Raw genomic sequence first — 25,632 nt, 5'->3', positions numbered from 1 at the left:
GCAGGAAGAGGAAGAGAGAGGACGTTGTGGGATGTCCGGCGCCAGAAGATGAAGAAGAAACCGGGAAAGAAGCAAGAAGACGCCGCAGAGCAGAGAGAAAAGCAAAAAGATGCGACGCAAGAGAAAGAGAAGACAGAAGACACCGTGCAAGAGAAAGAGAATGTAGAAGACGCCACGGAAAATGCCGGAGGCAGAGAGCCCATGTCAGGGCTGAGAGCTATTCTGCCCGCAGCAGCAGCCGCCAGGATCAAGCCGAGAAGACGGGGGATTGCTCTGAAGAGCCTGATGACAAGAAGAAACCCATGGCTGAGCAGTGAGGATGGTGGCGGTAAGGCGAACCATTGGAGAAGACCACTAAAGATGCTGAAATCAGGTAGGGACCCTGTGGCAGCACCTCTTCTGGCCCATATCTCTTTCCCTCTCCTTTTCTCAACAGTGGGCACAAGGTCCGAGCCATGTACTGGGCATAAGGCCCGAACAACAGGTAGCGTTACCTGAGGATTCGGCACTAGGCCGTTGTAGTGCCCGGGCATTAGTCCCTTGTAGTGGCTGGGCACTAGGCCCTTGAGTGGCTGGGCACTAAGGCCCTTGATTGCGTGTGTATGCAGACTGGGACCCTTGAGTGCATGTGTGAGGACACACTAGAACCCTGCTAAGCGGGCACTAGGCCCTTAAGTGTTAGAGCATAAGGCCCTTGAACAGGTTCGGAAAGGGCAAAAAATCCTGAGTCCCCAAAGTGACAGGCTTAGAGGCCTGACGTTCTACGCAGCAGACGGAGGCCTAAGGTACAGTTAGGTTCAGGCTGATACTGGTGACCTAAGGCAAGATAGGAAGTAGGATCCGATCCTAGCTGGAGCAGGTAGACGGTATGGGGGCAGGAATTGCACCGATCAAAGACTGGGACCTGTCTGTTCTCCAGAACAGTAGGAAGTGATCATTTGTGTGGTGGTCACTTTACTAATTTAATTAGCATTAATTGGGCCCCTGGAACTGCTCCCCTTTAACTGTAGTCCAGTATAAGCCCTAGAGCCTTGAAGTGTTCACTGCTCACCGTGAGTAGACGGCCGGGTCACATAGTTGGCAGTGCCGCACAGCTCTCATTTGAGTTCCAGCAGTCTAGGCTCATGGTTCCAAGTTGAGGTGCACAGATTTGAGTTCCAGTAAGTATGGTTGGTGGTTCCATTTCCGTGCCGTGTGTTCCATAGACTGTGGGGCGGCTTGCCCTGAGTTCCGGCACTGGTCACTGATGGTTCCAGACGGGCTTCCCCCACTTAGTGTAGTGCTGTTTAAGTCTGGTCCTGGAGGTGAACACTCCCTAGTCAGTGGAGAACTAGTCTCATCTGTAAGTCCCAGGGTTGGGTTATTGAGTGGTACACAAGGAGGAAGAAAGAGAGAAACTTCGGTAGCATAACCCGGAAATTTCCCTTCAAGGGCCAGGACTCAGGCCCCCATTAAATCAGGCTCCTAGTATAGCCTCACTCATCCATGCATACAGTTTTATTGTTTTGGAACTATCTGGGGTAGTCAGGGCAGTACACGACACATAGAACTAGCGAGTTGTAAGTTGTGCAGTACCTGGTCACATAGACTTTCGATAGGATCAGGGACTGACTGTTGTGTTATAGCTAGTGTAGGTGCGGGTGGTACATACCAGCCAGAAGGTAGAGTTGTGGGTGGGCTGCCTTTTTATCGCCCTGTTCAAATAGGCACTAATAGATGGAGTGTGGACGAGTGCCAAGAGCCGACAGTACACTTTGTTATTTTGCTGTGAGTATCTCTGCCTTCCAGTGATGGGTTTGCTTTTCCACCTCGGCCATGATTGGTGTGGTCTTGGGTACTAGAGAGGCGGTGATCAACAGGGGACTTCCGCATGGTAAGGTAACAATATCGGGGTGAGTTTGTCATCTCCCACAGGTGTCACAGTACCTTAATTTTGCCTAAAAATGTCACTGTTGCAACTGATGTCTAAGGGAAGCATCTGAAAACACAAAAATTGCCAGTAGACAGGGGCACTGAGTAGGAGAAGGATGGGTACAAAGTACATGGGCCTCCCTAGGGGGCCCAGCGGTGGTAATGATGGTGTCCCCATCTGAGGCAGATTGTGGACGAGGGAAAATGACTGCCTGCATGATTACACATCATCACATCCCTTCTGAGTCCCGTACTAGCCTTTGACAAAGCTGCATGCAGTCTTGTAGCTGAGTGGCAAGAAGCTGCACACTCAGTCATGTAACATGGAGGTTTTGGAGCTCAGTGGGTTATGCCCTGGTCCACTCTCATGAGGATAATCATCCAATAATCATCCAAAATGTGAAACCACAGAGCTGCATTATATCAGTTAATGACAAGAGAGGCCCTAAAGTTTCTCTTGTCTTAAACTTATTTAGTTTGTGCATCTTATGCTCAAGCCATTTACCATCAAGTTAAGTTAAGTTTCCCTGGCAGTCCTCTTCGGCCAATAGGATCCAGGGGGAGGTTTTCCAAGCTGCCATATAAAACTCCCCAATGCTGCATGTTCTGCCTCTTTTGTCGGATCAGTTTCCCTCCCTCCCTTTCATAAGTGATTTACTGTTGTGCTGTTTTTTCGCTTGTTTAACCTTTTATTCCCTTTACAGAGCAGGCACACTTGGTAGAAAAGCACTGCGATAAGCGACTAATACCTACAGGGCTATCGCTGATTGGCCACAGGTCACTAACCCCCTTTGAGGTAAAGGTGGCTCTTGGTCCCTTTGAGTGGGTGATCCCTTGTCCGACTTTGAGGGGGTCTGGCATTTGTGAGTCTTGAGGGGGTGTAGTCACTCTGATGCCAGATTTAGAGCCGGCCATTCGATAAGGGAAATATCATTGCTCAGTGGAAGCAGGGCCATTTCGGCCAGCCACTCGTTTGGTTTCAGTATTTGGTTGTCTTAGCTCTCTTGCAGGTTGCTATCTCTGCCACCAATTTATTTAATAAACTGTGACCTATTTTGCCAAAATACACTGGTGTTGTGTCTTTATTATATTTTACAGTAACTGAGTTTAATGTATCAAAGGCGTGTTGTGCAGAGGAAAGAGGCATCAACAATGCAATTTATTAGCCAAAATAAGGCACAATTATTATGCAGGACCTCAAAATGCACTATATTGTACTGTTTTGACGTTCTGCATATCAAATATTGATAACAGTAAGCCTAGACACATAGTCGCTCAGCTATCATAAGGATAATATATTCATAAACCACTGTGATAAATATTTTATACTTATTGCTGCGATAACAGGATTCTTCTAGATAGATAGGACCCTAAGGGCTAGATTTACTAAGCTGCGGGTTTGAAAAAGTAGGGATGTTGCCAATAGCAACCAATCAGATTCTAGCTTTCATTTATTTAGTACCTTCTACAAAATGAAAGCTAGAATCTGATTGGTTGCTATAGGCAACATCCCCACTTTTTCAAACCCGCAGCTTAGTAAATCTAGCTCTAAGAGATGAAGATTCAACGAGAAAAGAAAGTGAGCTGCAACACCAAAGCAGCAGAGAATTTCAGATATATTTATTATGGTGCAACGATAACATCGAAAATTTACAGGCTGAATTGGCCGCTTTTCCAGGCCATGGGCCATGGGTTGCTAAGTGGTTAGCACTTCTGCTTTACAGCACTGGGATCATGAGTTCAATTCCTAACCCTGGCCTTATCTGTGAGGAGTTTGTATGTTCTCCCCGTGTTTGTGTGGGTTTCCTCCGGGTGCTCCGGTTTCCTCCCACACTCCAAAAACATACTGGTAGGTTATTTGGCTGATAACAAATTGACCCTAGTCTGTGTGTGTGTGTTAGGGAATTTAGACTGTAAGCTACAATGGGGCAGGTACTGATGTGAGTGAGTTCTCTGTACAGCGCTGTGGAATTAGTGGCGCTATATAAATAAATGGTGATGATGATGATAATTATGGGGGTATATGCGAATGCCCAGACTTGGATTTCACCCAAAAAATAAAATATATATAAAAAATGAAATGTAAAAAACTATTTCAAAAATAATAAAAAAAAGTAAAAGTTATCCTGTCACTAGAATTAAAAAAAAAGCTTTTTAAAACTAAACTAATACGTTTTTCTATCAAAAACCTGTGCTATCGCTAATCAATACTCCTCTTATAGAGATAGATAAACAGTGCAGAAGAGTACAGAGCAGAGAGAGACATGGCAAACAAAGACTGAAACATAATGTGCCTGATGCTGAGTTAGCAAAGCAAAAAATGGAGCAAATTTGCACCTGGACAAACCATGATACAATGCAAGGGGTACAAATTGATTTCTTATTTTGCACACAAGGAACATCCTGGCTGTTTTTCATGTAGCGCACAAATACTTTATAATTTTATTATTACACTGAAATTAAAGTTGATCTATGACATGCCGCATCCCAAATATAAATCTGTCCCTACATTTTAAATTTACCCCCCTCCTCCAATGCAACATGGTTTGCCAAGGTGCAAATTTGCTCCTTTTCTTTGTTCCTAACTCAGCATCAGGTCTAATGTGTCTTTCTCAAAAAGCCACTGACAAGACAACTGGTGGCAGCCCTGCACCCTGTTATTAAAGCTGCTTTTAATAGACAAAGGGGTCATTTATTAAGACCCCTCCAATAACTAGATTTACTTTTGCTGCGTATCTTAGACCAAATTCTAAAAATATAAGAGATTTCACACTTCCACACTAAGATAGCTGGAAAATTACTAACATAATTTCCTTATAGAACTTCCCATTGATTTAAAATACTTTTCAATTTGTCATTGATACTTACTTATGTGGATATCATATGAATATTGATTTGTTTTACATATCTGTTCTGCAACAAGCGACACAGTGTTAAATTGTTATGTACGTTGGGTTTGACTCTATCTGTCTGTGCCAGTGGTTGAAGTGGGGGTGTATATGGTGGTATGCCATACCGCCACTTCTCCTACATGCAATATAAAAGCATATAATATATAAAGCTGAAAATGCAGTCATTTGAGTTACTGTGACATCACTGGCCCTGCCCTTGTGTATAAATCCACCAATGCACTCAGTGGATTTCTGCAGAGCAAGTCTTCCAAGCTGTCACTCACTTTCTGCCACCTCAGTTAAAGAAGCACCTCCATCCTTATATGAGTGAAGGAGAAGATGATGGGTAAGTAAACTGATTCTAATAATTTCCTGAATATTATTCAGCTCAACAATACACAATTATTTATATATATTAAGTTAAAATAGTGGATTTAATTGCTGTTTAACCTTCTGACATTTTTTAAGTATTAAGGAAGATTCCACATAGTAGTATGGTCCTTTTTCGATTACATGTTTATACAGAGCAGAAATGCTTACAATATACTGCATATTATTTTATGATATTGTCCCTACCTTCAGCTGACGGTCTTGCTTCCAGTTGTGGCAAGAGGAAGAGAAGTAGTGTTGAGAAATACAGCAGCTTCATCTTGCAATTTGGAGATACCTTTACGGTTTACTGCAGGGGATAGAAATACAAGACACTATTAACATTCAATTTGAAACAAAACAAACAAGTGGTGTGCATTATGTGCTAACATCTTTGTATTTGCTTTTCAACGTCATGGTTTTAATACATTTTTTCCACCTAAAGGTATCTTGTTTTAAACCCCTATCATACCCTACTGCCACTTTCGAGGGAAGTGGTGGGTCCCCTGGGACTCCATGTAGTTTTCTGAATTCAGCAGTATCTTAGAAATTACAATTGCCAGACTCTGTAATAATATCTGAGCCCCAGAAGAGGGAAGCATCTGAGACCGGGCTGAAAGTGACAGCAAACTCCTTATTAGAAAGGCCCCACAGGGGTCCAATCAGAAGTCAGCTTATATACAGAGGTGGATCTCCTACTGAAGTACTGAGACAAGACTAGACACACCAAGAAGTTGAACGACCTCTTAAATACACCGTCTTTCAAGAAGGTAGCAGATTGCATGACCTTAATGAAATGATATGCAACATTTTAGTGAAACAGTCTCCTATTACCCAAATATCTGTGAACACTGATCAGGTTCATCAAAGACCCTCTGAAAATCAGCAATGAAGTTATAAGCAGCGTTGGAAATGGAATTGTTCCATGGCTTCCCAGGATTTAACACTGATTTAGGAAACCCCCAAAGGAGGATCACTATTGTAAAGAGATTGACTGAATTGGATAGTGAATTTGAAAGTTGGAGTTAACATATAAGTGGAATAATTAGAAATAGAAAACATTTTTCCATAGATTTAAATGGATGGAACAACATTTTGATGAATGACATACTGAAATATGGGTGTTCAAGCAGCAAAATAGGGATATCAAACAGATTGGAAGTGAAAAAATAAATAAAACTACTACTACAAATAAAAATACAGATAATAATATTAGGATATGATTGTTGGCGCTAGGTGGCGGAACGCATTGAGCATGATATCCAAACAGCAGACTACTACAACTAAAGTTTGCATACCTAAGTTTGTTGTTATTCTTCTTATTTTAAATATAATTATTATTTATTGCTGATTTATAAGCTCTGTTATAATAATATTAATATCTATAGTTTCTTTTATGTTTTCAGAATTGCAATTATTTTCATATCTGCATTCACATTTTGTTTATCCTCCTTCTTCCAACAGTCCAAACACCAAGATCATGTGTCGGTAAAGGAGAGACACACAATTAGACAGCAGGGAAAGGTAAAGAGGAAACCAAATAAGCCGCAGCAGGAACGTATGCTAAGGCACAAACCAGGGCCGTAATTAGGGCTTTGCGATAGGGGCGACAGCCCAGGGCGCAACTCTGAAGGGGGGCGCAGTTTAGGAATGTTTTAGGTTCGTTTGGTTAAAATTGCGGGCTAGGGGGGCGGCATTTGTCTTTCTCGCCCCAGGCGCTAGAATTCTAAGTTACGGCTCTGGCACAAACACCTGTTTCTCATGCCTTGAGCTAACCTTTTAAAGCCTGACTTCATCAGCTGTGTCTCCCAACCTTCACCACACAAGAAAAATTAGGGATTGTGGTTGTATTTGAAAGCAGTTTATTGGTGTACACAGTTTGAGTTGCATCTGTCTATCTCTACAGTAAAGCCCAAAATATAATTTCTTATATTGTATAATAATAATATTATGGGCCTATTTAAAATAATAACGATAATTTTCTATTGCAGCGATAGAAAATCTGTTATCATGCCATTTATCAATAAAGTATCCGCATCGCAGATGAGTGATACTCCGCTGCCTCAGCGATAATGGTCGGGAATGTTAAGGCTCAACTTTCTCCTTAACCGGGATAGTCTAGGCGGATAGGCGCATACGTGACCTAACTAGACAGTTCAAGCATGCACAGTGGGACAGAAAGCCCAGACATTAATAAAATAAATTATAATCATAAAATAAATAGTTTAAAAATAGGTACAAATATTGAAAAAATATTGTTAAACTATTCACGATTGAAAAAGCATTATTTAATTCATTGTTTTCTGTCATCGTCACCCTAAGATGGCAATAACAGAACAAGGATTGTACCGCAATCGCTGGCAAAACCTGGGCAAATATTATTGCTGGTGGGGTTTGTGCTATTGCCAGCGGTAACCACTTGATAGATGGGTCACAGGGCTTTTTGCACTTTGATAATTAGACAGTAAGTAAAACTTGCCAAAAAAGTCAATGGTAGCCGAACATGAAACAACAATCTCAATCTTCATCTGTAAAAGAAATTAAGTTTTGAAAGAGGGCGGAATACATATTTAAAGTACAACTGTCATGCAGTTATGACATATAGAACATTAATAGAACAGACTTTGTAAAAGTCTGATTACAATGTACATTGTACAATATATTTATATATTAATACACAAATCATTCTTGATAAATGATGCTATAAAATGGCACCCTCTCACTTTGCTTTGTACTTCCTGATATAATGCCTTAGGCATTATACAAATTAGCTGTTGGTGTGGAATGAAGATGCAGTGACACTGATCTCAAGGGATCCTTCAGAGCCAATGTGCTGAAAGCTGGCAGACTTCTTTCCGTTCGATGTCCAGGATGTTTCTCAGGAGCACACTGAGCATGCTCCTGCCAGTTCATGGAATAACCACATTTTCTAATAATTGCTCATGGAAATTTAGACCTGCCAGCTCCATGCAAACATATGAAAAAATAAATTAGGAAGGCTCTATACCGCTGTAAAGGTAACCTATTTTTATTTACCTATTGTCTGTGCAGATATCTATTTTAATGTATATCAGTGTGTAGGTGACAGGTCCTATTTAATATTTTGTTATATATGCTTTCATACATTACAACAATTCCAACCTCTGGAAAAGTACAGAGAATTTTTGTTATTTATATACATACTATTATGGGAGCAGTCTTTGATTAAAAATGCTTTCCTAAAACTCAGAAGCAAAATTAAGATCGCTACTGGCATTTGTACCTGTGTGATATCCTGCTCTCAGTAGTGCAGGGCCGCGCTAGACCCTGTTCTTTGTTGCTGCATAGGCGTTAGTCTGAGCTTTTTCTCCTTTCTTCTGCCAGTCCTGACCTTTGGCTTGTCTCCAGTCATGATTATGCCTAGCCCTCATTTTTCAGGTCCATCCTGTGTTGGCTGCTGCCTGGCAGTGCAAACCTAGGGTCAGAATCTTATGGCTGTCTCACCATGAATCCCATTACTTCCTTAAATGGGTTCCTGGTGAGGACCAGACCTCAGTTAGACTCCTTATCAACTGCTAGAAGCACAGAAGAGTCTGCAGTCTATGATAGCTTACTTAGACCATAACCTCTGCTGGTGTCCCACTTCTAACGCTATTATGGAACTCTGTGAGCAAGTGAAGAAGCAGGAGGTGATAGAGAACTATATCATTCAGTTTCATAACTCACATAGACTCGTTTCAGGATTCACTTGCTATGGGTACTGTAGTTCAAAATGTCAGTTCATTTCCTGTTCCTTCCATTCCAGCACTTGTTCTTTTCCCTTTTCTTGTCACCTTATTATAGTAGGGTAGGGAGCCTCAGGCCTGTAGGGTTTTCCTCAACCAGTGTGTATTCCAGCTGAGCTTCTGTCTGGGAACGTCTTGTCAAAGTGGCATATGACTTTTGCATAGTATTTGGTAAAGCACTTGTCAGACCTATGTTGGAAAAGGAATGATTCTAGGCTTGAAGGAATGGAGGCATGTTTTTCTTTTGGGGGGTGGGGGTTTCATCCAATCACCAATTACACACATGATAAAAATCTCCAGCATCTGCAATTCACTTAATGTTTGTATCCTTGACAGGCCTGATATGCACTCTTATTCTCCCTGTTCAATTTCATACTCACCTACAGTCCTAGTTTCAAAAAAGTGTCTGACCTGAATCTCTCTTAATAATTTGACTCTTTGGACAAAGAAGACTCAAGTCTCTTCCCATGACATCTTAAGTTATAGTGGCTACATCAATCACTTTGGAGATTCCCCCTGCAAAACTCCTCACCAAATCATTACAAACACCAAGTTAACTGTAACAACCCTAAATCACTTTTCATTGATTCTCTACAGGAGATCAAAGTAAGGCAAATGTCAGCTGTCACATGGGAAATGTTTTATTTAGCTGAAGAAAGTTTCTAAGTCAGATCTTCCAATGTACATTCCCCAATTTGGTTAAGATATACCATCTATATTTTCCACCTGGTAGGAGATGTCTGCAGACCAACTATAAACTAGCTGCTCTCAGCGGCATTACTTACAGGGATGAATTCACTCACAGCTTATGCTCCTGAATTGGCATGCATGTGCCTTCTCTCCCCTCTATTGCATTTGGACATGCAGCTGTACATGGGAGTCTTGCATGCTGGCATCAGGGATTTAAAATGATTGCTCAGTGCATACTGTGGTGGCTTGTGCTCTGTGTTTTGTAATATTATCTATTAGTATATTGATACCTATTACTGACCTTGATTTTTCTTGGCTAGGCCCTTGCCTGCTTATCTTGCATTACAGGCATGGTCTGTCTATGACCATCCCTTAATGTTTGTAATCCTGACCTTCAGGCCTTCTGATATCACATCTGTGCCGTACCTTCCAACTTTTAAAATTGGGGAATCGGGACAATTGGTGTGCGCATGATAAGGGGGCTTTATCACATTTCAGATGTACTGGGCCACCTCCAGCCCCCTTCCACTCACATAAAAACACCCCTTGAATTCTGTACTCATGGCACCAGTTCACCGCTGCTCTACTATGTACAGCAGCAGTGAACAAGACACACCCCCCACTGTCCAGCTCAAGGGAAAAAGCTGTCCCGATCAGGATAGCCAGAAATTGTTCTCATAACAAGACTGTCTTGCCTAAATTGGGAAAGTTGGGAGGTATGCGGTGCTACCTGCATTCTGACCTCTGGTCAGTTACTGAACACAATTGTGCTACATCCTTGGTCTTTAGATCTATTTTGAGTCGGCTGCCTAGTGGGAGGAACCAGGGCCCACAAACATGGGTGCCTCCCCATAAAGCGACACCCAATAGAATCTGCGCTTTCTGCAAGATAGTGTCAACCACTACCTGTACACCCACAGTTAGTAACAAACTTTCTTTAGTATAAAATTTATATAAAATATAGTCCATTATTAACCCACACCCATTGCCCAAGGATGTTATAGTAGCCCTAGTACAATCAGCACATGGCTAATTATTCCTAGGAAGGGGGAGGGTTGCTTGTTTTTTGCACACCTGATCCCCCTAGAGAATTCAGCCCCGTGCTTAAGACTGGTTGGTACTATGGCGGGTGCCACTAGCCCTGGCTGGCATAGCCTAGTGCTGGTTTTTGTAATTTTGGGGGGCATCCACACTTTTACCCTCAATATTGCTGATACAAGCCTGCGCTGGCAGCACTAGAGCTGGCCTTGCATTTGGGGGGGGGGGGGGGGTTTGATCCCATGATTTTTTAAATGTATTTATTTTAATTCAATATAACAAGATAAAGTTAAAGCGTATCATATGTATGATATGTTTTAAGCATATCTTCCTGAAATTTTGCGTACTGTTCAGAAATACACGTAGCTCTGCATACTATGTAAATTACATTGTTAAAATGGATGTATTTTACGGAGATACTACGTTTTGCATGTCTTTAATGTCTTAATCTGAATAAAGGAAAACATAAAAATAAATATGAACTTATTGGCTTCTTAATATAATCAACACTTTGCAAATATTTCTATTTAATTAAAATTGTAATGTTGAATTATAAATTTTAAACTAAGTTAAAGAAGTTTTCCAATTTTGGGAAGGAATTTACACAATCCTCCTTCTCCCAGAAGAGTACATTGGTCGAGGTCCCTCTCCTAGGGGGTAAATTTATCAAGCTGTGGGATTTGAAAAAGGGGGAGGTGTTATATATATATATATAATTCCCCAATTTTAAAAGTATAGTAGATGAATAATATCTGGCGCTTGAATCCCTCCAGCAATGTCAGAAAGTTCTAAGAAGAACCACTTCCTTTTTAAAAGTCGTTACTTAAATCAATAGTCTCTATCTATAAAAAGCACTCTCTTAAATCTGTTTGGCTGCTGTCCTTTAGTGCCCTGTTTGTTTATACAGAAAAATGAGAAAGCTATATAAAAGAAAATTGGATGGTCTAATCAGTCCCCCCTTTTCTCTTGGAGGTTAACGCCGAACTTTTGGATACCCTTTATTTTGACAGAAGATCGAACCTTCAGAATATTGAGAAAGGGGTACACAAATTTTATGCTGAATGGGCCCCATATATAGAATCCATACATGGGGACTATTATGAAAAACACCATCCTTAAGTTGTTCAACAATACCACTTGGTTCCTGTATAGGTCCCTGAGGAATGATAGATTGCTCTTTGGCTGTGTAATTGGATGAACTGTAGGAAAACTACTAACTATTAGATTAGGCACTTTAGTTTAGTTCTACGAATTATAACCTCTGACCTTTTCTGTACTTCCAGCTGTTGAACCAGCTGATTATATGCAATAACCACTTTCATCTCTCAACAACCTGATCTCCTGCTTGTACATTGCATGTAATCACTACGTATCTATAATTCATATGTTGTTATGATGGTCCTAGCTGGATTTATGTACTCTGTTTTTGGAAAATTTCAATAAAATAGTGGTTAAAAAAAAGAAAAAGAAAAATGGAAGAAGGTGCCTCCTAGTGCAGTAATGTATACCTCCCAAATGCCCCTATTTGGTGGGACATCCCGATTAGCGGCCCACAAAGGGGTGTGGCTTAATGGGAAAGTGGGTCTTTTTTTAAATTAATAATTTGTGGGTGGAGTTTGGACTTAATTGGGCACATTTCGCTCATGGCAGGGGTGTGGCTTATTTTATCCCGCTTTCGGCATTCTGAATGTTGGGAACTATGGTATCGATAACAAATAATCTACCACACAAGTGTATAAAATGCGTACCACATAAAAGAAGAGAACAGTTTATCTGTACACTCTTGAATCTTGGACAACCTTCAAACAAGCTCTCAGCTCCATATGTGCAGACATAGCAAAACAAAAAAAGAACAATAGTGCAACATTGTCACATAGTGTACACCCGTGTGCACACACATTGAAGAAACTGCCTCCGTACCAAAAGAGTTTCCTTTTCAGCAGCGGATACTTATTAGTCAATGTTCAAGTGATGCTCCACAATGATAGCTACAATGAAAGGCGATTCCAAAAACACTGTAGTGTATAACCAAACATCAATGACATTTTAGAAAAAGTGCCTATGTATCAACAATTATATATTGAACAGCTTATTGCAATGTTAAATATACTGTATATTCTCCTCATCTTCATGGTTCTAATACCAGCTTACACACTCTCTCCTGTCTCCGCATCTCCCTGGCTGGTTTCCTCCTTGTGAAGTCATACTGAGCATGCTATATGTATATACAAATTAGTCAGCTCCATTTTTCTCTCATCAGAACCTAACCCTGTGTGAGAGATAGAGGAGCTATTTGTGTTCAAAAAATAATAATTAACAATTATTTGTTAATTTTGCTCCTAATATTGTGTTAAATCTTTTATAGTAAGTCTTGAATGTCTATCTGTTTGTTGTTGGTTTTTTTTGTGGGGAAGGGGGGTGGGGTGGACAATTTTATATGTGATATTCAGGGTTTTTGATGGTAAGATATTGGTTATTTAAATTCCTGGTTATATTTTATTTAGTTCAGTATATTTAAAAACTTAGATTTTAGTGTGTCCATTAAGATTTTAGCAATATAAACTGCCAATTTATTGCAATTTTGCTATACTCCCTTAATCCCTGGACACTAGATGTGCCCACAGGTGGAGCTAAACACATCCATGGGGGCGGAACCAGATGCGCCTTCTCCCTGAAATGATTTCAAAACTTGGTAAGCATCTATTGGAGCGAGACTGGAACTTTTAAGGCCAAATTGTGTTGTTGAAACGTAAAATATTTAACAAATGTGATAGTAAATGAATATTTCACAGAACAGTTTAGAAAATGTCTCTAGTTTTCAGTAGCTCTCCTCTGAGAACCGGGATTTAGGACTATAAAGGAGGAAGTGGTTACTGTCAGCATGGAACACCTTGTTTCTTGTACTTTCATTAAATCAAATTCACAATGGCCTTTCTCTTGTAAATATAATCTACTGCCATGCAGCATGGTTCTCAGTAGTCCTAGTCTGACACATCTGAATGAACTGTGCTAAGGTTAACTTGCAGCAGAGACTAAACACTGAAAAATGAGCCCCATGTGTCCCACAAATAGAAATAAAGAACACATTTGCAGCTCAGATAGTTTATGTAAGGTGAATTGAATGGTCCGGTCGACACATATTTTATTATATGGGATGACAGACAATATTATTCAGTGTAAAATATACAAAACAATGTAGTACTATTGAGGTTTCATTTTTCGTCTTAATCTCAGACACAAAAAATAACAGTTATAAAACCTCAGGCTCTGAAGAGACTGTGTATGGAGAAACAGAGCTGATGAACATATGTAGGGAGAGGGTAACATATACTGTTGTGAGACCCCTCTGTTACAGGTGTTAACACTTACTTGGGGTAGCCTGGTGTTGCTCAGTACCCCACTTGCTGTCGCCCTCCTCTACATCTCTAGCTGTGGTGTGGGTATGGCGTCCACCACCAGGGGGTCCCCTGAATACTCAGGGATTTACATAAAAAGTTATAGCAACAAGAAAATTTCGATGACTATGAAAGCAACAAGGAGAAAATATAGACTTACTATATAATAGACATACCACATTCTCCACCAGCTGTAAGGGCGGCACATGTGAATTGCCACTTTGTAAAATCTCTCCAGTCAGAATGACGTCCCTTCCACTGGACAAAGTGAGATTGTCAGGTTTAAGGCGGAAATGCACCGACGTGCCGTTTGTATAATGTAATCTAGGCGACGGGTCCAACCATTTCCGCTTCAAAACCGTAAATCTCACTCTGTCCATTGGAAGTGACGTCATTCTGACTGGAGAGATTTTAAAAAGTCACAATTTACATGTGACGGACATAAAGCCTGTGGGGAATGTGGTATATCTATTATGGGACATGGGGCACAAGTGTACACAAGCCCTAAATTTAAAAAAATTCAACAGATAGCACATACTTGCCCACTTTACATTTCTCCTTTCCAGGAGATTCCAGAGGGGAGGTGAATTGCAAGAGAGGGGGTTTGGCAGGGCACCATGAATCTCGAATTTATTTGCTAAAATTACACAATTCCACGATTTGACACTCAAATATGAAGAAGGTAGGATGCAGGAGAATGGCTTGCTATGGGAGAACTACCCAGAACTTGGGAGTCTCCGGACATTTCAGGAAAGTGGTAAAATATAGGACAGCATGTAATGACAGAAGTGTCCTTTATAGAGAACATTTTGGATATCGCCATCCAGGGGAGAGCTTCCCTTTGCATGGCCTGAGTGCCAAATACAAATGCAAGCCAGCCCTGTATGATTAAATTTACAATGTAACTAAAACGACTTTTGATTATTCTGACTGTTGTAAAGGAGAGCACACAATTTCTGTATGACCTGTCATGTTACATAGTTGAGTTTAGAATTTTAAATTATTGTTATTGTGAATAGGTGCCAAGAAAAGATATACAACTGTCTTGCCCCCATGTTTAATATTGGTCATGACAGTCTTCTCTGCATGAGCCTTACCATACTAGCTCATTTGTCTTCTATTGCTTTGAGATTGCAGAAATATTTATCATGCAGTGATAGCTCCCACTGAGAGAGGAAATATAATTTATCACATTCACATGCTGGAAAATTGTCAGATTTTTTACATTCATTATATTTAGAATTTGTCTTTTTTGTTGGGATTTTAATGTTAATAAAAAAAAAGTAGTGAAGTAGTTCACAAGTCAAAGCTTCAGAATACATTCTTTATGTGACTAGTCTTAGCAACACTGTGTTTACTAAGCGACCATCCCTCCCGGTCCAAAGCTCTCTCATTATCAGATTCCCATGCCGCTTCAAAGGGTTCCAACGGTTGATCCGTTGGTGATAAAATGGAATGATACATGAGGGAGACAAGTCCCTGTCTGCCAACCAGCTACATACACTGTCTTTCAAACATGTTGGTCTATGTAGCTTAATAGATTTAAGCTGGGTCTGAATAAAACCTTTTATTTGTAAATATTGGAAGTGAAAGGAATGGGAGAGTCAGGTTCTCTCACTTAAATCAAGAATCAAAGGGGTGTGTTAGGGGGATTCACCTAAAATGTGTGAAAATTGTGTGATACCCGCATGTTTCCAGGGTAAGGCAAGTTTGAGGGAGTTTCCCACAGGGAAAAGGGGATTTTGCCAAATTGGAGTAAGAGGGGAAAGATATTCAGTGAGTTTATAAACCTTGAGTAATCTGTCCCATAAGTCGAGGGTGAACCGTGTGGTGAGAAAATGATAGACTGTGGCTGGTCTATGTATCCCGGGAACCATGTAATTTCAAAGCGTGTGTCTGGGTGAGAGCGTTTTCAATATCTACCGAACGTTTATCACCAGGGATAGACTGCCATGAAATAATGTGGCTAAGTTGGACCATGTGATAATATTGCGTACAAATAGGTAGGCCAATCCTGCCAGACTTAGCGGATCTATCAAGGCAAGATCGCTTGATTCTAGATTTCTTGCCATTCCAAATAAATTTGCCACAGAGTTTCTGGAAAGTGCCAAGAAAGGATCCCAGGACCATCACGGTATGGTTTCACACAAGTACAGTATTCTGTGTAGGACACTCATTTTAATAACTCTAATCTGACCAAACCAGGATATATAAAGGTCCCAAGTTGCAATATCACATTTAATTGAATATAGGAGTGGGGAGTAGTTTGAGTGGAATAATTGCTTACAGTCCTTTGTGATCTGGATACCAAGGTATCTGAGAGACAGTGGTCATCATTGGAACTTAAAATTCAACTCAAGGGTCTTAGCAGCAGGGCCAGGAAACTTGTGGGCCAGGGCTTCAGACTTTGAGTTGTTAATTTTGTAGTCTGACAATAAACTGTAGGCTGCAAGATCTTTAAAACGGCTAGGAAGGGGATTGGAAAGAGTCAACAAAATGTCATCATCAAACAATGACAATTTGTATTGAGAGGGGCCAAGTAAAGCATTTTTTAATATATGGGAATGCCTGCAAAATAATAATATTTTTTTAAGAATATGTTCTAAATATTTTTTTTCCCTTTTAGTTCCACTGTGCCTGTGTGAACCGACAAGCTGGGTCACGTATGCACATATACATCTAAGATTGGCTGACGAAGAGTTAAGACTACACTTAACACTTCAGCCAGTTCACCGGGAAGCTGGGTATAACTCAGCTACTCCAGTCATATTTTATAAATAAATTAAGTCAATATCTGCTTTTCTTTTGCTGCGAGAAGTGGGGATAGAAAAATCTGTGCTATTGTTGCATTATTGTTTGACTCTGTGTAGCCCTGTCACCAAAAACTAAATTGCAAGATCGATTGGGCAGGGATACTGTGCCTTTCAAAATTTGTGTGTGCTATAAAATTGCATGTGCTGTACATAAACAAGTAAATAATATATTGTAACACATTCCTCTTCTGCAGATAACAACAAAAGTAATTTCTCTAAATGGATCGCCCCTGTAAATGTACCCTCTCAGCGTCGGACAGGCCCACCGGGGTATCAGGGAAATCCCTGGTGGACCCCACTGCCTGAGGGGGCAGGGCTTAGACTCTGCACTGCTCCCTGCACCCTGAATACTAATGCAGCAGCCCTACTTATTTAGCTCTCCCGCCAGGCCTCTTCTGCCAAGCCCTATACTGACTGGCTCCCTCTCCGCTTCAGAATCCTCTTCAGACTCCTCACCATTACCTATAATGCCCTTTCTAACTCCACTGCTCCATATCTCTCCAACCTCATCTCCACTCATACTCCGTCTCCCAACGACTGGCGTCTCACCTCCCATCTAGTCACCACCCCTCATTCATGCATTTCAGACTTCTCCTGCGCTGCCCCCCTTCTCTGGAAGGGGGGCACCTAGCCTGTCACCTAGCCTGTCATCTAGCCTGTCAAATGTTAAATGCTCCCTCAAAACTCATCTGTTCAGGCTAGCCTACCCTTCCTCCGCCTAAAACTGCCCTCTTATAACCATCTTCTCTATCTTTGTATACTAACCTCTCTATACCTCGCCCCCTCTTCTCTTACTCTTGTGCTTCCTTCCCTTCAGTGTTCCTGTCCCTCATCCCCTTTTGCCTCTCTGTGTCTCCTGTCAGTCTCCCTCACTTTAAGATTGTAAGTTCCCTTGAGCAGGGCCCTCTTTCCTTGTGTCCTCTTCCTCCTGTTTACCTTTAGCCCTTCGCCTCTTCTCTCCATTTCGTCATTTGACTCTTGCCCCATCTTTTTACTCTTCTCTAGTGCCTCATCTTTTTTATCTCTGCCATGATCCTGTAAGTGGTGCCCCACTCTACTGGACACTGACATAACCCCTTTTTCACTCCCCACCTGCCTCCTTCACATCCTTTTCTACCTGTACACTGGAATTTACTTCTACTTCTTAGGCCTGTGCTCCTTTCTCAGCTCACTTGGTATTTATTTCAACTTATTGCACTTTGTTTATGCTTTTTGCACTTTAACTTGGGTAGAAAACCGCACTAGGGAAAATAACTTAAGCACTTGTTATAATAATTGCTTTAATAACCCGAAGAGAAACTCTAATCGGGGGGGTGCACCCAACACTGTTGCAATTAGGTATAAAGAGGGAAGAGAGAAAGAAAAGACAGTGTAATTTGAGGCACTCCGTAGGTGCTAGATAAAATGTAACTTTTATTAGGTATGATTAAAATGGAAAGTAGATGAGCGAAATAATAAAAATATTGTGAACTGTGGTTTAAAATTGCAAAAATAGGGGGGGGGGAAATTTTTGCAAGGTCTCACCAGTATCCTAATATAAATACAGTAATAAGCTGATATAGCGCTAATAAACTAGGGAGCATAATATCCTTATGTTATTATCAGTACATAGTGCCCTCTTAATCTCAGGTAACAGAATTATCTAACATTTAACATCTGACAGATATAATTATTAGCGCTATATCAGCTTTTTGCACTTTGTTTTTACTGCACTTTGCTTCTGCACTATCCTGTATCCCTGTACTGTTTTCCCATGATCTATGCATGGCGCTGGGGACCCTTTGTGGCGCCTCATAAATAAAAGATAATAATTGTAGTGCAAGCTATCCTATTGTATTCTACTAATACTGATGAATTAATCCATCAGAAATTAATGATAAATCATCATCATCATCACCATTTATTTATTTAGCGTCACTGATTCCGCAGCGCTGTACAGAGAACTCATTCACATCAGTCCCTGCCCCATTGAAGCTTACAGTCTAAATTCTCTAACATACACACACAAACAGACAGACAGAGAGACTAGGGTCAATTTTGATAGCAGCCAATTAACCTACTAGTATGTTTTTGGAGTGTGGGAGGAAACCGGAGCACCAAGAGGAAACCCACAAAAAAACACTGGGAGAACATAGAAACTCCACACAGATAAGGCCATGGTCGGGAATTGAACTCATGACCCCAGCGCTGTGAGGCAGAAGTGCTAACCACTTAGCCACCGTGCTGCTGCATACAGACAATCAGGGGCGGCACTGATGGGATCTGTGGGCATAAAACCATTCAAAGTGATAGTTTAATAGAAGGAGGTTAGTTTGTTAGATAGTGCACCTGACTTACTGAACTGCATTCATTCTGTTTGAATATAGTGTGTTATTACCTATATAAATCTACATTTTGGGAAGCACAGCAAAAAAATCATATTTCAGCTGCCTCCAAAAAGGCTGTCATTAAAACTTACTTCCTGTCTGTCCCGATTTTGATGGGACATCCCGATTGGCATCCAACGATAGGGATGGGGCTTAATAGGAAGTGGGTGGAGTTTTGTCGAAATATATGCATTTGTGGGCGGAGTTTTACAATCTCCCTGAAAGATTGTGACCCTTGGTGAAATTCCTATTTTTCCTATCAACCGAGCATGGTTCCACATTGCTTCTTCAGTGTGCTAGATGTATTTTTTTTATGTATGTGCTGTACATATGGAGTGCTCAGTATCAATTGCCTAATTGCCTTGTTCTGAATCCTGGGCATAAATCTCAAAGTTTAAACAGTAGATGAACTGTATTATATGCCCAGACTGTGTATGGGTTGAGAGAACCAGCGTGGGGGTGGGTAGTGATGAATGTATACGTGTGGAGGGAAGAAGGGCTCTTTATGTAATATGGCTGGGGCTTGGGCTATTAATTAAATGTGAGGGCTAGTCCTTAGACAGTATGAGATATTACTATATTGGTGGGGTGATAGTGGGGACTATTTAATTTAATAGGGGGGCTAATTATAGTACCTATTGGCAATGACGATTCTGCCCAAAACACTTGGCAGTGCATCCTAACCCATGCAGAGCAGCTGTGAATAGGAGATACCTCCCAACTTCCTGACCCAAAGCTGAACCCATTGGGTTAACAGACAGAGCCCTCAAATCTTGAATGTCCCTTCTAAATTGGAACAGTTTGCTGGAAAAAAATTTTAATTGAGCCAAGCCAGTGATTAGGGTTGTGGAAGATACTGAAGTGTCAGCTACTTTCTAAGTAAATAGAACAAGACAGTACAGTTCAGTTTCCCCATCTCAACAAAACACAAAATACAGTGGCCTATTTATTATGCAGGGGTGATAATCTAAATGATCTATCACTGCTTTTTGCGATTTATGAACAAAATGTCAGTGAGGTAGTTAAGCGGTGCTCAACTCCCCGATGATACAAGCTGGCAGCGGTAAGAGTACTCTTACTGCTTTGCCAGCCAATCCAGGAATCTCTGTCATTGCCAATTCACACATGCGCAGTGGAACTGGAAGCCCAACTTGAGCTTTCAGTTTTACTTTAGGTAAAAAACTAAAATAATACAAAAATTGTAAATGAAGTAAGTAAAAAATAAAAAAATATATTTATGTTTATATTAAAAAAGAGAAAAATGCTTTATTTAACTAATACATTTTTTTCTCTTGTGCAACGAAACTTCTATCCTAAGATGATGAAAGCAGGATAGTGGCAGTATTGGTAATGCTGCTGTCCTTGTTAAATAGTGCCCCTTCCCTCCCACACGAAAGCCTATCACCGACAATACCCGGCTATAGCTTCTGCCATCGTTAACCTTTATTAATTAATGAGAAGCCCTATCTCTGGCAAAAACAACCATTTTCAACAGATTTAGAGTTTTTCTATGTTTCATAAATAGACCCCATAATATTTTAGAATCAGAGACTCTCATTGTAAATCAACAGTTTCCAGCAACACTTTGCTTCTCAGTTAGTGCAGTTATGCACATCATATACATTATTGGAGCTCCTATTAGGTCATTTATAATTCATTTGTTTATAAATACTTCTCAAAATAGTTACATATAAACCCTAGATTATAAGAATAAGTGACAATAATTGCATCAAACATAGAAAAAGTAGGAATTTGATTGTGCAGTTGGTCAATATTTAAAAATAGAGGAAAAAATCTTTAAAACCTGGGACTGTCCATTAAAATTAGGGACAAGTGGCAACATTGGTCTAAAATAAGATTTGTAAATATAATTGTGGTGTCTCAAACTATAAAAGCATCTTTACACTTTAACTACACCACTGGTTTAGGTATAAATCACTGTTCGTTCCTTTCATTTCCAGCACCTTGTTGCTAACAAATACACTATTATCACAGACCATTACACAGCACAAATAAGGCAACTGTCAGGACGAAAGCTCTGCAGGCATGCAGAGTAGTAAAACATTGCTCTCTGTTTGCCTTGCTATATCTCACTGAGAAATAACTATATTTTATAAGTCACACCTCACCAGCCATGCATTTCCCTACAAACCTGTCTTCCTGTCTGCAGTGCACAATGCAATCCTTTACTACTGGAATGCACGCTAATATATATAAGTACTGTGAATTTTAATGTGCAATAATCTCAAAGCCAGGAACACTGTGGAGTAAGAACGACGGGAGTTATGTAGTTTATTTTACATGGCACAATGATGAAAAATGTTACATGACACTTAAAAGCTATGTCTGTTCTTGCCATCAAAACAAAGATCCAATTCTTTTAAATGAAGACATTGGCCACAAAGGCATGCTAACGTCTACTTGTAATGAATAAACTGATTTCTTAAGGCAATACAATTAAAGTCTGAGAGAGTTTGTTTGCTGTCTGTTGAACTTTGTTAGTTTAGGAACAAAGTGATAAAAAGCAGTAAATACGATTATTTCCAACACTCTGCCTCCTACTTATGATTTTGCGGCAATAACACAGATTTTCAATCACCACGTATTGCTACAGTTTATGATTAAATACTGACGGGCAGCGGTAACTTTTAGCTTTTTTCCAGGGCCATTCTTGGTGCATCTGTACTTGTCGCCAGTTAACGTATGAGCAGTGAAACTGGAAGCCCTGACTTGGGCATCCAGATCCACTTGTCAATAAAGACGTAAATAAATGAAATGGTAAAAGTATATAGTGGCAGAAGCTCCCGCGCATGCGCAGTGCGCGGTCGCGGATGTTCCGCGCATGCGCGATAGTGGCCGCGCACTGCGCATGCGTGGGAGCTTCTGAGCACTGCGCATGCGCAAAATGGCCACCGTATACAGTACATAAACAAGCCCTGAACAGGGACATTCATCTTTCCTCCTGAAGAAGTCTATTTACGACGAAACGCGTTGAGGCCCCTATATTCTCTGTATTTACTGACTTAGGCCACTCTACTATCCTGGACACTTAGTGTATATACCCTGATACTCCTGTGCGGAGATCATTGGTAATACCTGTAAAATCTTCCAGGGATCCATACTGGTACAAGCTGACCTACTGCATATTACAGATAAGCTTATTATAACTTTGTACAATGTGAGTTTGCATTTTATACTATTGCTGAATAAATTCTTCGTACATAAATTACTACACTATATGGCTCTTTTATCTTCACTATTTCGGTTGATTGGAGTTTATAACGGTGTTTGCATGGGGACGGCTGCCCGAGACCAAGAACTACTGCATACTGCACTTGCTGGTTTACCTGTTCCTGACACACTAGATGGAGCCGTGATTCCCTCCTGGAGACCCTGATATAGATAAGCTGGTTTATATCACCTTTTGGTACGCTTCCACCTATTATATTGATATCTGGTGAACTGTCCATCATTGCATATCTCTATTCATCCCTGTCCCTTGTTGTTTTACAATTGGAGAGCTTGTAGGCTGGGTTGTACTGATCCAGCCAGCTCCGTCTGAGCAATAACTGCATATATATATATATATATATTTATTTTGATTGTGACATTGCAGTTAACTCTCTACACACCAGAGTCTGATACGGTTGTTCACTCTGTCTAGCATTTGGATTTAAGAACTGTATTTAGTGCATATATTGTTGGACACCAACCCAGAGACTTGCATTTTATCCTCATGCCTATTTATCTCTTCCCACCTTGTTTAGCATAATCTGCTAACATCACCAGTGTGCCATCCATCTGTTGTACCTATCACTTTTATTTCCGGCCTTAACAACCAGAGCTTTGTAGGAAGGCTGCCTCCTCACGTGGAAGAGGTGTATATGTGGGTTTGAACTATATTACTTTATATACAATACTGCATTGAGCGCCAGTGTTTACATCTTGTTATCTATATATATATATATATATATATATATATATATCTATAATATAAATGTCTAGTGGCGTGTGTTAGTCTGTCTGTGTGTGTGTGGAAAAAATAAAACCAAGCTGCAGAGCCACCTGCTGGGCGGAGTTATACACTGACCTACTAAATTCTTAGTGTGTGTGAAAAAAAAAAATCAGAAAGGGCTGAAATTTGGTATACTAAGATGTTTTTAATTTGTTAATTTAATTTGTTAATTGTTAAAAGTGTTTATAAAGATTTAAAAAAAATATATATATATTTCTTGAAGGAGAAGTGACAGTTGGGAGTGGTTGGTGGTTGCCGGGGGTGACAGTGGGGAGTGGTTGGTGGTTGAGGCCTGGGCTATGGCCCAAATGCATGACAAGAACCTTTTTAACACCTTAAGTAGCTTGATTTGACTAGAATGCATAAGTATCATGCACGGGTTAACTTGTATATATATATATATATATTGTCACACACCGGTCCCATAGTCAGGTACCAACACTGTTACCTTCCCCTTGTAAGCGGTGATCAAGTTACTAAACTTCAATTTTGAGACATCACTGGTAGTTTCTTCTGCGCATGTGCTACCTGTTACCTGTGCTTATGACCTACCTGTTTCCATTGGTTCTAAGAATTTCGGAGCACTATTTAAACCTCCCATGGTTTCCTGTCCTTAGCCTGTTCTTCGAGTTACCCACTCTTAGTAAGATTTGGCTTCCTGTGGTCTGTCTCACCTGTTGTCCGTTGTAATGTCTGGAGTCAGCTATTCTCCTCGCTGCTGCTGCTGCCGTCTATGAGCTGATTCTTCACCTGGACTCAGCACTCCTGTTTGAAATCATCACCTCTCGTCCAGCTATCTCAAACGCCTCCATTACCTTGTCATTGGGACCGCTGCTGTTCTACTCTTTGCTTGAATCACCATGCACAGATTAGCTAAGTTCTACTCCTTCGTTACCTCCACACATTGAACAATTATTAACGAACTGCTTGTTACACCTGTACTCATCACTGCTACTCAGAGTCACCATCTGTGGATCAACGAGTTCAACGCCTTTGCTTTACATTGGAACTGCCGCTATGCCAGTAATTCACCTGCTATTCTGAATCACCATTCACGGATCAGCTAAGTTCAATTTCTTCGTTACCTGTATCATCGAACTGCCGCTGTACCAGTAACTCATCTGTTGCTTTGAATCATCATCTGCGGATCAGCTAAGTTCCATGTTATTATTACCATTGTTTGAACTGTCGCTGTGCCAATGATTCTATTGCTATGTTTGAGTTATTACCTACGGATCAGCCAAGTTCTAAGTTACTACTGCCTCTGTCTGAACTGCCGCTGTACCAGTGATTCGTCTATTGTGCTTTGAGTTACCATTGAACTGTTGCTCTATATATTCCTTTCAATCTCCATGAGTTACCAAGTGTGGAAGTAGCGTGTTGTGATTCATCACTTCTATTTTATCAGTTGCCGTGTTAGGATTGTCTGCCGTTGCCCTGAGTTACTTCTTTTATTCAACTGCACCAGTGTCTATTGCAATTATCCTGACTCATCACCTATACTGTTGCTATTACACTTTAGCATTTCTATTTCGTGTGTTACCACTGAGCCAAGAACTATTTGCTCCAGTATCCAGAATTCTCTCTGACCACCTGTATCCATCTATTGTGTTTAAAGCTCCACTATTACTCTTCCAGCACTCATTTGGGAGACCGCAACCTGAGGGATAGGAGCAGCAAAATCCATACCCTCTTGCGGGGGTCACTGGCGAAAACCTCCTGCCCGTTAGACTCCGCACTCCTGAGTGAGTTCTATCTTGGCAGAGACCAGAGATCCACTAAAATATTATTCAGAGTCGTGACATATATATAAATATATATATATATATATATATATATATATATATGCACGGTGGCTTAAGTGGTTAGCACTTCGTGGGTTTCCTCCGGGTGCTCCGGTTTCCTCCCACACTCCAAAAAAAACATACTAGTAGGTTAATTGGCTGTTATCAAAATTGACCCTAGTCCAGTGGTTCCCAAACTTTTGCAGTTCGCGGCACCCTTAGAGTCTCCAAATTTTTTCAAGGCACCCCTCCAAAATAATTATTGAGAAGTCCTGTTTTAGAAGTAGTTGGGTCAAAAAATTGTAATAAGTATTTAGGTCAGGACAGAAATACTTATTTAGTTGTATGTAAAAATGCCCACTCTGCCCTCAGGCACTCTGCCCCCTCTGCATCCAGACACACTGCCCCCTCTGCATCCAGACACACTGCCCTCTGTCACGCTGTCCCCTCTCCTCTGCCCTCTCTCACAATGTCCCCCTCCTCTGCCCTCTCACACGCTGTCCCCTCCTCTGCCCTCTCACACGCTGTCCCCTCCTCTGCCCTCTCACGCTGTGTCCCCCTCCACTGCCCCTCTCACGCTGTGTCCCCCTCCTCTG

The 25,632-nt window shown here is 40.8% G+C and overlaps 1 protein-coding gene across 1 annotated transcript in view; it reads right to left on the bottom strand.

Moving 5' to 3' along the window:
* MATN4 (matrilin 4) overlaps positions 1 to 25,632 on the bottom strand; it is a 63,202-nt gene that overhangs the window by 27,635 nt on the left and 9,935 nt on the right. Inside the window, exon 2 of the mRNA XM_075176949.1 lies at positions 5,379 to 5,481. Within this exon, the coding sequence (XP_075033050.1) occupies positions 5,379 to 5,451 (73 nt within the window). The 5' untranslated portion in view covers positions 5,452 to 5,481. The remainder of the gene's footprint in view (positions 1 to 5,378; positions 5,482 to 25,632) is intronic.

The sequence above is a fragment of the Mixophyes fleayi genome, chromosome 6, assembly GCF_038048845.1.
Source record: "Mixophyes fleayi isolate aMixFle1 chromosome 6, aMixFle1.hap1, whole genome shotgun sequence".
Lineage (NCBI taxonomy): Eukaryota > Metazoa > Chordata > Amphibia > Anura > Limnodynastidae > Mixophyes > Mixophyes fleayi.
Note: the sequence above shows the minus strand (reverse complement) of the source record. Positions and strands in the feature narration are given on the sequence as shown.